The following is a 13392-nucleotide window of genomic DNA, read 5'->3' on the forward strand; positions in this document are numbered from 1 at the left end:
TGGAAAGCCTCTACACCATAAGAATTCTGCTTGCATCTGGGGCTCACACTACTTTAAACAGGTAAGTCTCAACAGAGTACTCCAGCGAAATACAGCGAAATGATATTTTTCAAAAGTTAACTGTCAAGTAGCAAAATTCCCACGCTGAAAGTCTAAATGGACCCTCCTAGTAAGGAAAGTAGTCTATGAAGAAGTTTTCTTTCACTTTCTATTCTCTGCTGGTTGATAAAAATAGAGAACAGTTTTATTTCTTATGCACAAAATTTTGAGCAGGTTGATAACAGCTTGCACTTAATTCTCAACATTTCAGTATACAATTCCTCAATGTGTAATTAGTGGTCCTCTTGTGGCAGTTTTTGTTTTAAGAAAACCCACTTCTGGTGAATTTCAGAGCTGCTAAAACTGGGGAAATTTTTATGCCTAGGCTGTGAAAAGTAAGAAAGTGAAGAAACACTTCAAAGGAGATGTGACTATTTGGTTAAGCAGAAAAAGCAAGCATTTCAGTATACTTCAACACAAAGAAATTATAAAGTGGCTACTGAACCACTGGCTTTGATTGATGAAGCCAACAAATCTGGTAATAAAGACATATCAAAATCTGTAAGAGCTTTGAATCTGAAAAAGGATCCCCTAAAATAACATTGTACATATGAAGCAGAGTTTGCAAATTCCTGTGATGGGGGTTTGCCCAGGTTCCTCAGAGAACAGGGTATGTTGCTGTGTATTTTGGCCTTCATTGTTTATTAGTCAGCTTGTCAGCTTTCTCTCTCTTCTCAAAAGTCAAATACAGAAAGAGACAAGGGTTGGCATAAATACAAGGCCTCTTTATTTTGTTTCAACAGTACATGACTTCCTATTTAGCGTGATCAAAACCAAGCAGAACAGTGGAAATTGCATATACCATTTATCCTAATACACAGTTCTTCCTTGAAACTGCACAAGTACAAAAGGAAGGATAAATTCAACAACATTAACTCCAGTTAGGCATTTTCACATGAACCAGAGCTTATGCACAACAGGTGACGAGCAGACAAATCAGCATCAGAAAAACTTACTCCAGCAAGATGTGAACTCTCCTTTGGGGAACGAAAATTTGTCTTGAAGCAAGGGATGTAAACATCCTCAGTTAAGGAGCACATGTTAATGTTTTCTAAAAGTTTCATCACTAAAAGCTGTTAGAGGCGTACACAACCCAGCTTCAAAGCCACAAGGCCAGACAGGATGCAGTTTACAGCCTTCAGCTGTCACCAAAACTGGCCCCTTCTCCAGCAGGCTAACCTCCAGTTTGTTGTACCTAAATATTCCTAGGAGCCCTTGGCCAAGGAAAGCTGCTCATGGTTTAAATGCAGATCACAGTAAAACATCTAGATTATATCCTAGCCTTGACTGAGTTGAATTGTTACTAGTTGATTCAAGTCATTAAGCCAATCATTGAGTCTAAGAGCTGCTGAAACGTAACAACATCTACCTGGTGGGACAAATATTTTGTGTTGAAGCATTAGGAGGACTGGTATAAGATTGCCCTTTATCCTCATCCTTCTCCCAGCTCTGCTCTTTAGCATAGTTATTTTCAAACTAAGACTCAGTCTATGAGAAGCCACAAGCCAATACCAGAATTAAAGCTAGTACACACTTACGAGTCATGACAGGGTAAAGAAGTGAGGGTCTAGGCATGTCTAATGCATTAACTTCTGCAGAAGTGACTGGCTCTGCAGAAGCCACAAAGGACCTTTTGGTTGGAGCACACTGATTCTGGCCATTTTCTAATAAAGATTTTCCACTGAAGTTTCCAGGAAACTGTCTTCCGAAAACATTGCTCAGACTTTCCCCATAAACTAACAGTTCTATTAGATTTTGTTACTCTTTTTCATACCTAGGAGATGTCATTTGCTAGTTTCTCTGTTAAGAGAAGCATGAGTTGCTACACATATAGTGCTTAAAACCCCCACAGATTTAAGCCAGTGTCCTAGTATCTAGAAGTTCAGTACTAGATAGATGATTGTGTGACTTAAAATGTATTTATTGTTCTCAGCAATGAGCTTAATTTCTAAACAATCTGATATTTAAAACAGTTTGTATTCAGACATTTCAGTCACACCAGACTGTTTGTGCTGAACTCAGTTATCAGGGAATGATGTCTGGGATATGTATGAACAGAAATTCTTCACTGGGACCAGACTAATTCAGCCTCTGTTCTGGCCAGTGCTAAATGTTTCACAGGGAAGGTATAGATAAAGCATAATATGCCCTTACATTGTTTCCTCTGGAGCCATTACAGATAATTTTGATTTAAATCTAGGAGCCAAGCTCTAGAAGTTGTGAAGAGTTACATAATTATCCCATAAGCAGGTATTTGGGCTTCTATTATTAAGTGTGTAAGCAACTGCTTTGGGAACTTAGTCAGGTTTTGGACCTCCATGACTTTTAGAAGGAATGACATCCATGGTCTAATGGAACATTACCCGGGAAAGAATCTTTTTTTCTGCGCATTTCATGCCTAAAATTTCACTGACCTGTCATCTTTTTATGAGTTCCTAGATCAATCTCCTTTCTACTTTGCAGTACTTTGTATTCTGCTACCACTATTTTCAAATGTCTTCTGAAATTAATTGTTTACCTGTCCTTGGGAATGCTGCCATGTAGGGCCAGGAGTTGGACACAATGATCCTTGAGGATCCCTTCCAGTTTAGTTTATTCTGTGACTATACACTATCATTTTACAGGTGAGTGGATTCCTAACACATACCAGGCTTCAAATAAAGCAGCATAATAATGAAAATCCAGAATTTTAAAATATGTCCACCTTATCATCTGTTACGGATTGTTCCTGCAAATGCTTAAAACAGTATTTTTAAACAGCTTGTCTGAGTAATGACATTAATATCTTCTCCTTTTAAAATCAGGATATTCTTTGAAAGAACTTCATCCTAAGTATTATTTTTAAATGAATAATCAAGAATCACTATGTTCTTTTTTGCTCAATTTAACTGTAGCTATTCAACAGTAATGCCTCTTGCGAAGTTGCATTGCATTATCATAATTATATTTGAAAAAAAATCTATTTATCTGAACTTATTTTTACATTAAATGTTAGTATTCAAGTTCATAAAACCATTATATTTTTTTCATTCATGAGTGTATAATCAGGCACAGAATCTTAGACAGAAAAATTTTAAAGTTCTCTTTTCTAAAAGAAAGCAAACTTACTAAAAATTTCAGTACAGTGAAAAAATACACCTTTTTTCCCTTACAAAACCTTAGGATTACACAAAAATACAGCATAAATATGAACATTAGGCCAAGGCAACATTTTAAAGTGCAGAACTCCACTTGTCACACATGAATAATTCAAATAATGCTGCATAATGCATAGCATTCTTATTAGTATTTCAAAACCTAAAGTGACACAATGAGATAAACATATAACAGTAATTCAAATGCATTCTATTTATAATTAATAAGTGCTCATCTGACCATAGAACATAGTAAGCACATTGTCCCAACAAGCAAGCTCTACACAAATACCCTTTTTTCCCCCTTTGTCTGAATGGCGTGCTACCATTGAACATAAAGACATATTAAGAAAGAAATATCTCATGTACCATCTGGTAAGAAAACCTGTGGGGAGAGACATCTGGAATCTGCTGCATGTACATTTTTCCAGAGGTTTTATCAATCAATTTATAATGTCATATTTTTCAATTCATGCTGACTGAAAATTATTCCATTATTTTCTTCCACATACTCATATCCCCTTAATGCCCAGTTGTTTCATTTGACTTTTTTTTTTGGTTTTTTTTTTGGGGGGGGGGGGAGGGGCTGGTGTTGGGGAAAAGGTAGGAAGGTAGAAGAGAGTTGCTTCAATTTATATTCATCTACTAAGTTCTGTGATGGGATGAGAACAGACAGGGAATAGTTCAAGTTCTAGCCTCTATTAGCATTTTGGTTTGAGACAATAGTGTTCTTCTAAATTCCCAATCATTGTCCCTTGTTGAACCTTGGTTCAGTCTGCAAGGGTGGATTTGGTGTATAAGAATGAAGCTTATTTTGGAGAAAACTGCACTGGATGCTCAGCTGTCTTCCAAATATACTCCAGTCTCTTTTAGAGACACTAAGAATCTGAACACATCACTTGGCCTGCTTCAAAGTGCATATGCAGTAGGGACATCTATCCAAGGAAGCAGAATATATATAGTCTTGAGGTGTATATAGTGTACATGTGTAAGTCTCAGTGGTATCCACTGCTTTTATCCACTGATCCTTCCCCACCAAAACAAATATCTTGGCAAACTACACACAGGCATAGAGTCTCAAGGACCAAGACTTCACAGTGGGATTGTTAGTGATTCTTAGTGAGTAATTTTGCCTAAATTACTTCAGAGAATTCTGACTACTACACTCTTTGTATGACCTAAAACCTTTAAATTTTTGTACATATGCCATCTTCCACTGAACAAGCTTTTGGGACTGCCTCAGATGACCCCACTTAGCTTCTCTGGTGGCACATTTTTTCTCCATTCAGAGCTATTTAAATGTTGCTGTCAAAAGACCCTCAGTTTATTTTTTATATTAACTCCTCCACTGGCCTCCTCAAACATCAAATTCAGACTTCTTTCCTTTACTGCTAAACACCTCAGCATTTAACGTAACACTATCTATCTTGGACCTTCTGGTCTTGGGCATTGCAGAGTGCTGCAGACAGCACAGAGTTCCTCCCCCAGCTGAGATTCTTAAAAAACTGATTTTCCATTGCTATGTCTGGGAAATTTCTGGATACTAGACATTAGAAAAGCTATAATCGAAAGAGAAGTTCATACCTTGTCCCTTTATTAAACAAGAGTCAAACTCTCATGACCCAATAAAAATTCAGATACAGCAGCTATTCTAGAGAGTACCTTTGTAATTGGGCCAGCAGCGTAGTCCTGAACTTGTTAAAGTTCTAAAGTGTTTCTCATATGGCAAATAAGCAACCTGTCTACTCCCAAAAGTATTTTAAGAAATGCTGAATCCTTTTCTTAAAAGTGCCACAAAATAATAATGGGAAAACAATTAAGTCAGAGACAGTTAAGACTACCACTAAAATAAAAAGCATTGATTTAATTCATAGCTCTGAAGGCAAAGAAGTAGGGCACTAGCATACATTGTACACAAGGCTGTGTGATCTTTCTTCACCACAGGAAAGCCAAAGCTGAAAACCATGTAATTCCCTAAAAATAGTTTCAAACATTAACTGGGAGGATTAAAACATGTGTCTCACAGTTCTTTGGTTTTGAAATGTGAAATTTGGTCAATTAGATTCATGTCAAAATTCATGAGAAAAATGTCCCTGAATCAGGAAAGCAAGTTAAAGAGCTGAAGGTTGTTATTTGCTGAACAAGTGTGCTACTGTGCAGGTGATTGTGACACATGAAAAACACAATGGTTGAGAAGACACTCTGATGGAATGTGTAAGTCTTAATCCTTAGATCTGGACTCCTAAAGCCTTAGAAGTCTTGGAACAGAGCAGGTAGGAAGGCTGTACCTCGGCATGGTGCAGCAGCCAGGAAGACACCTGAGCCAGCTCTAATGAGTGGCTGCATCCAGGTGATTTCAGCAAGACCTCCTGGTTATTCCCTGCTGTTTGGTACGGCCCCTCAGCTTTGGCAAGAAAACCACATTGAACACACTGTACTGCCTCAAGTGCCCAAATTAGCTGTTACACTTCCCCTTGATGCTATGCTGTCTCATGTAGGCATAATCATAACAATACATAAGCTCTGAAAATTCTTTTAAAATCAGAACATTATGAGTGGCATTGGCCAAGCACTCCCTCTGAAGTAGACATGAAGTGAAACTTTGGTGCAGTGACCTCCCTTGTTTTGTAAACAGGGGTAAGTCCTATATCCCCAGGCAGTGAGATAAAAGTGCAAAACAAGGCTTAGTGAAATCAAAGAAGTTTGAAGTAGGCCTTAAAACGTTATTCAAGAAATGTTTACAGTATCAAAATACAATATTGGTCTCTAATGACCCTGAAATTAAAGCTTACATTCTTTGTGTTGCAAAAACATAATACAGAAACAAGAAGAAATATCCTCATCAAACAAATCTTAAAAAAAAAAAAAAAAAAAAAAAAAAGCAGGCATTTTAGGAAAGGAAGTAGAAAGTCGCACAGATTTTGAAAAAATAAAAATAAAAATAAAAAAAAAAAAAGGGCATTTTTTTTTTACCTGAATCCTGGAATTGTACAGGGCTAGAATTATGCCACATTGAAAAACATAAAAAGCATAGTAAAGTTGAGCTGCTTTTTTCAGTGATGATTTTCACCTCAAGTCAAAAGTGGTAATGGCCAGAAAGAGACCATTTCTCTTGGAAATTTTTAAATGCACTCACTTCCCTTACAGAAAGGAGAAGGGACATCTTGCTATCATCCTGTCTGAACAGTCAGGAGCAAATGAGTTTGGGAAGATTCTGCAGGATGCTGAATTAAATGAAGCACTCCCTCTAGTCTAGAAAACCCTCTTAATTTGTTTGCCTTTATGTAGCCTGCAGAGATATCTTAGTGCCAGCCTCTAATTTAACGGAAGTTTCATTCAGCCATGACTAAGATCAAGGTAATTCAATAGTATGTCTGACTACAAATGACAATTCTAAACTCTTAAGCGAGGACTTAGGTGTGTGTTTATTTATAAACACACACTTCTGACTTAACTCATCTTAAAAAAGTGTTGTAATTTTTTTTTTAAACCTCATAGGAAAAATTAAAAACTACATTCTCCAAGAGGGCACTGATTTTTTCCATACTTATAATAATATTATGGAAATTGCATTCTTCCATGATATTCATTACCTGCAAAATCAATTTTCAAGCACTGGTTTTTTTTTTTAAATTCCTACAGAAAATCAGCATCTCATTGTTCCACATAGTGCTTCCTCTACTATTATTAAACAGATCAGCAGGTGCCTTCTTTAAACAAGGTATTTATCAAATCCCCTATCAATGCACAAAAGCTATTTTTACAAAGTAATTTAAATAGCCATTCCCTCTAGAACTGTGAAAATTTCAGTAGTAATTCTCAGTAATTCTTGAAAGGTCTAACAAAATTTTCAATGTATGCAAGTTTTTAACATTATCCAAAAGTGAGGTGTCATTCCTGATGATTAGACACTGTGTTTAATCAATCTTTTCCAACTTAGATGCAGAATGATCAGCAGAGTATTTTGCAAACAGAAATGGATTTATACAGAGCTTGAAAAAGGAACCACTTGCTTTCCAGCCACATACACTTCAGAAATATTCCGATCATCACCTGAAATAACATGGTCAAAATTGAGATTTGCATATAAATGCAAACACTGATTTAATTAATGACAATTATGCAGTCTATAAAACCAGTTTTGGAACACATTGCTTGGAGCAACCATTTTCCTAGAACTTAGAAAGTCCATTTGGAGAGAAATAGTCAAAGCTACCACAAAATTTAAATATTAAAAATTAACTATTTTAGCAACCCATGTGTTTAAAAAAAACCCAAAAACATAGCATTCAGCTGCTGCAATAGTGTCATAGATTTTCTGTATATTCAGTAGATCCAAACCCCAAAAACACTATGTATCTGTACAGAAAATTATTTGATGCACAGTATGTGAACTGGCTTGGGAACCAGCCATCAGGAAAGCTGTTGTGACCCAGACAGCTCCTCAGAAAGGCAAAATCTCATTGCAGCATGACAGAGCCATGGCCACAGCTGGCACCAGGCACCTCAACGTCACAACACAGCAGCAGCGCAGCTCCAGTCTGGACACTGCCTGGACACACTTACAGATAATTATACACCAGTTTATATTTATTAATGTCAAATATTAATGCTAATTATTTGGGACATGTTAATGTTCATATAATATTCAAATGAACATATTTAATTACTGCAAACAAATGTATACTTACTTATGTAAAAATATATTTATTATTAACCCCAATATTAATTTAGACATTTGATGTAAGAAATGAGAATTCAACTTGAGCTGAAAATCAAAACATACCTAGATACAGGAACTTCTGGAGAGTGTCCTTTAAAAAATGGGAGAAAACAAATTCAGAAAGCAATAAGTGCTGTTCCAGATCATAATCATTTGAAGCTTGAAAGAACTGATAAAAATACTTCTAAATATTCCTAGTAACATTGAAATCAAAACTCAACATACATAATTTACTTTTTGAAAACAAGGCAAAATTTAAACTTTTGTAAAGTGCTAAGAACCAATAACTTAGCTTAAAAAGTTTAGATGTAAACTTAAAAATTATTCTCTTTACAGAACTGGAATTGTTTCCAGGCAGTCTGACCACATCTATAAATTCAAGTAACTGCTCTTAACCATCTTTTTTAGTCAGAGAAGGTATTTGAATGAGAAGGTGTTTCCATACCATAAAACCAACACTGCTTTAATGTTAATATAAAAACTTTACTTTAATTCAAATTAGCCATCTTAAGTGCTTGCTTCGTTTTGTAACAGCAATGTAGAAAAGGCAACCTAACCTTTCTCTGGGAAAAGGCTGTCATTTTTCAGTCTGAACTCTGTTGACTAAAAATAAATTGCTTATTCTTGGTTGCCATTTGTCACTGCAAATACATAACTGTAATTGTCACCTTGGGCGAATAAAACATGCATTAAAAATATTACAAGCATTTTTGCTCATGGTGTTATGGCACTGTCACTGGGGTCAGCAAGATTCTGAAGAAAAAAAACATGGAACACCTAGGCTGAAGCACATACAGCAGAGGTGTTTGTACACCCAGTTCCTGTCACCGGAATGACTCTCAAGAGACCTTTTCTGTCTGTATCATCAGCCTTCCCCACATCACTTCCATTAATGTTTTGATCATCAAGCCTATTCTGATTACCTCAAATTCATCAGCAGAGAACAAGTCAAAAGGGCTATCTGAAGCCTTCGTGTTGATTAGCAGTGCATCAAATTCTTTTCCCACCTCAAAGTTTCCAATGACATTATCCAGTCCTAGAGCTGAGGAAGAAAATAAGCTCATAAACTCATCTTCAGGACCAGCCTCCTTCCACCATGTAGAAGTACCTGGCAACTTACTTGAAATATTCATAAGACAAACAAAAATTTAGACCCAAAACAAAAAACAAATACAAAAACCAAAAACAAATTGAATAGTATGTTGGCACCTGAGCTCTTAAGAGACTTAAGAAACAATAGGTTATATTCCAAAAACATTCAAACTCCAAATGGGGCAATGAAGTTAAGTCAGAGAAACAGTAAAGCATATAATAACACTCACCTTGCTAAGGCAGTATTAGACTGAATTTTTAAAAAAAGTTTAAGCAATTTTGAAAGGTTATATAGACATAATGCAATAGTAATATATAGTAATATGATAATAAAAGAGGTATCCAGTGAGTAATTAGCAGGATCAAAGAATAATATGGTGTGGAAAAATAATCATAGCCAGTCTGAAGGTCTCATACCTACCTGTATGGCTTGCCTTGTGGTCTATTATTCAGCTCTATTTTTTCAAAGTTTCATTGTGCATGAAACTGCATGCCCTGAAAACCTACAAATTCATCTCCAGGGACTGGGTGCTTGCAAGTGCTTAGAATACCTAAAGAGAAACCTTTTTGCCCCTTTAGAAATAAATTAGGATCATTTAAAGTTATGGAAAGTATCTGTGAATTAATATTTTTTCCAATACTCTGAAATGAAGTCATCACAGAGCATAACACCTGCAAATAATTTATTTCTTTTCAGATTGCACTGATAAAGGAAATTCAGTATTGAAGTTTAAGAAGTCTTTGAAGTTTGTGAGTGGAAGAAAATCACAATATCTTAAAAACATTTAAACTCCCATAAATTCTGAAATATTTTGATTATCTACTAGTTCAACTAAAATGATCTCATGTTCCTTCAGGTTTTTGAGCATAATGCAATTTTTAGATTAAACACAAGAGGGTGATAAGTGTTTAGGAGCCTTAACAAAGCAAACTATAAAAAGAAAGAAATCACTCATTTAAATTTCTGCTCCTAAAATTTTCCCTTTCAGTATCCAGGCTACTGGAAGCTTGTAGAAGTGATTTACATTCTACACTTAAAAGTGATTCAGTAAGGATAAAGGAGTTTAAAATCAATATAAAAAATTAACACTTTGCTAAGGAAATCTAATATAGAAAAAGCACAAGAGTAGCTGGGAAGGGAAACCACATGAGTTTGGGATTTTTATAAGTCTTCCTTTCTATGTCTCAGCTAATTTATTCTCACACTTTGTGGAAAAATATATATTGCAGGAAAAAGAATACTATTTGTTCCCTGCTCATCTTCTCTATTTCCCCCATTACACTCTCGAGGAATTCAAACAGAGTTCTGAGAAGACATGATTTATGGCATTTTCACTACATCTTTTAAGCTTCCATTAATAATATCCAATGGAGCTTTTTAGCACTACAGACAGGTTACACTGAGAAGATTTGGGACCCGTGCTTTAGAAGGTAGTGAGCTCATTTCTGCTAACTGAAACAATAATACGTTTTCACTTACACGTGGATTTCCTCTCTGCCAAATCATACCAGTTCCATAATACTTGGTTTCTTCAAGCTGAGTCTCTCATAAGCTCTCAGAGATAAGTATTATACCCTACTAGCAAGCTCAGCTACTCAGGTGGCATAAAATAAGCAGGATGGCTCTTGTGACAGTGTTGGAAACAAAAAGTTTTAATAAAAGGCAAAATAAAAAAGCTCTTTACTGAGAAAAACTGAGTCAGGGAAAACTGATTCTAGGGAATTGCTTGTGCGGGACTTTTTGGCTCCTGTCCAATTAGCTATCTTTAAGTTTGAGGTGAAGTCTCCAAGGTCGTATGAGGTGTCTTTTAACCAAATTGAGGAGAGAAACTTCTGGTTTTTTTACTTTTTAAGGGGACAAAGGGTAACTTGTTTACTCCATCAACAGGGGACACACTTCTACAGTAGTACTACAATGTTTTAAATTGTATCTATTTTTATGTGCACACTGCTTAAAGTAAAATTGGTTCTCCACAACTGGCTAGCCCATATACTATATGATTGAATTCTGCAAATGTAACTGTGTTTTGAACAACCATAGTGGAAAGCCTGTTTTTCTGCTTTTCCCTGAGAAGTGATTTGCATGATGTTTTGATTTGCAACAAACTGCCTCACTGACAGCTCAAAAAGCACAAGCAAAATTAGAAACTGATGACAAATAGAATGCATGATTTTACAGTAATTGCAGTTTTTCTTCTAGATGATGGCTGCTGAGAAAACAAATTTCCAGCTGGTACAATAAATAGACAAGCATTTACAGCCTTATGACTAAGAAGTCTGAGGATCTTTGCAAAGCAAATATACAACTCTGAAAACAATTAAGATTTTGTTATTAAACTCTCAGCATTAATAGAGTATTCTTCTCTGAAAAGCCTAGTATGACTATGAGAAACTGAAGGATTATCCCTGCCTAACACTTAGATTTCACTCTGGCACCAGAAAATCCAGGAATCTCCCATGAAGATAGGGAGACATATAATCAAAGAGAGTTGCAGCTCTCTGTGTGCACACTAAAGAATTTTCTTCTTACCTTGGCTTCCTCCCAGAGTGGCTAGCTGAAAGGCTTCTTCAATAGTTAGTCCTGTTTCATTCACTTTATTGATCTGAAGGCTATTAGATGCCACCATTGTTTTCCTTATAGCATCAAGCATAGAAGCTGAATATCCACCTGCAACATCTAGAAGGGATCATAGCCTTAGAGTATAAGCTTTGGGTATAATTCTCTATGTAAAATTTCTTTAAGTTTCAATTCAAAGTTATGAAGCAACATACATGGTAAACCCAACAAGCTCAACAGCTAAGCGCTGTCTCTGAAAGCATAAATCCCAATAAAGGTGGGATTTATGCCTTCAGAGACCGTGCCTTATTCATACAGTCAGGTGAATAGAACACAACACAAAAACAGAAACCTGAAAAGGTGATGTTCAAGCCCTGTTTAAGGTCACAACAGCAACAAAAAGTCTTCACTAGTTTTTAAAATTTGTTTTAAAACAGTTTTGGACCAACCCTAGATTTCAATACTCTAGACTTCCTTACTCAGGTGGAGAAAACGAAGGAGGATTAAAAATTGGAGACATGGTGATTTTTAAATATGAACAGGTGAATGTATCTCCCAAAGGTTTCCAGAAGAAATCACTTTCAGAGCAAACTACTAACCTGTGCCAAGACCAAGCTTCACATTGTGTTTGAGAACCTTTTGCACATTTAAGACACCACTGCGCATCCTGGATTGGAAGAAGAAACACATTCTGTGTGCTACATGCAGAAGAAGTTCAGAAAAAGCAGGGCTGTGGAGCCATTATATGACAAAGACTCTCCCTTAATGTGTACAAGATTTGTTTTTTTACTTATTCTGTCTGTATGCCACACAGTATCTCATGTCTGCTCAATAGAAAGAAGACTTTATAGTCCATTTCCCCAAAACATTAGCAGACTTCAGGGAGAAGGGAGATGCCACTGACAGAACAGTCAAAAAATAATTTTTTAGAAAATAAATATTTATATAGATATAGATATAGATGCAATAACTAAACTGAAGGACCACAAATCGGTTCAGAGCATTCTAGGCAGAAGTGGATAATGAATGGTCATGTTCAATCCAATATGTCATTTATGGTGCAATGACTATAGCATAGCTTTGCAATGGTAACATCAACTCAGGGTACTACATAAACCACACCTTTATTTAATTATACGCTATTCCTTTTTATTTTTAACTTACGAAAAGTTAGAATTGGGGCAATGTGAAATTGCAGCTCCACGAAGACTAAAAATTTTCAGCTCTTCTTCAGAAAGATGACAGCCATGTGCCATCACAGTCTAAAGAAAAAGAGAATCACGATTTACTCAACATTTAATTTACTTTTGTGGCTGTGGGGTTTGATGCACTGCTTTAAATAGTCAAAAAGGACACTTTACCATTTAAAGAAATTAATGCACTTCTTGAATTAAGCTCTTAAAACCCACAAGGGAAAAACTGATTAATGTCAGTGTGCATGACATATCATTCCTTCAGCTTTTTTGCATTTTTTAAGTATAAGAATACAGGGTACTTGCAGTGATTGCAGTGACTGCTGTGAACAAAGACAAAAGCGAGAACTTCCCAGTTGTCCTAGCAATGTAGTAAGCTTATAATTTATATTTTGTAGTTAACACAGAGATTAAGTACTGGAGCTAGGAATACATCAGATAAAATGGAAAATGTATGTACTCTTAGCATGTTTCCTATTAGCTATCTAAAGGTTTGCACCAGGGAAAGAGAGATTAAATATTCTTTATGTAAAATATAATCTAATTTTTAATGCAACTGATAAATTATTTTTACTTTTTATCTGACATAACTGA

At 35.8% G+C, this 13392-nt stretch overlaps 1 protein-coding gene across 1 annotated transcript in view; it reads right to left on the bottom strand.

Annotated features, from left to right (window-relative positions):
• Window positions 1-803: 803 nt before the first annotated feature.
• GDA (guanine deaminase) overlaps window positions 804-13392 on the bottom strand; it is a 30761-nt gene continuing 18172 nt past the window's right edge. The window contains exons 9-14 of the mRNA XM_021541516.3: window positions 12770-12867; window positions 12205-12272; window positions 11579-11725; window positions 8880-8998; window positions 8020-8047; window positions 804-7286 (exon numbers count right to left, since the gene is read on the bottom strand). Coding sequence (XP_021397191.2) covers window positions 7216-7286; window positions 8020-8047; window positions 8880-8998; window positions 11579-11725; window positions 12205-12272; window positions 12770-12867 — 531 coding nt within the window. The 3' untranslated portion in view covers window positions 804-7215. The remainder of the gene's footprint in view (window positions 7287-8019; window positions 8048-8879; window positions 8999-11578; window positions 11726-12204; window positions 12273-12769; window positions 12868-13392) is intronic.

This window comes from Lonchura striata, chromosome Z (assembly GCF_046129695.1).
Source record: "Lonchura striata isolate bLonStr1 chromosome Z, bLonStr1.mat, whole genome shotgun sequence".
NCBI lineage: Eukaryota > Metazoa > Chordata > Aves > Passeriformes > Estrildidae > Lonchura > Lonchura striata.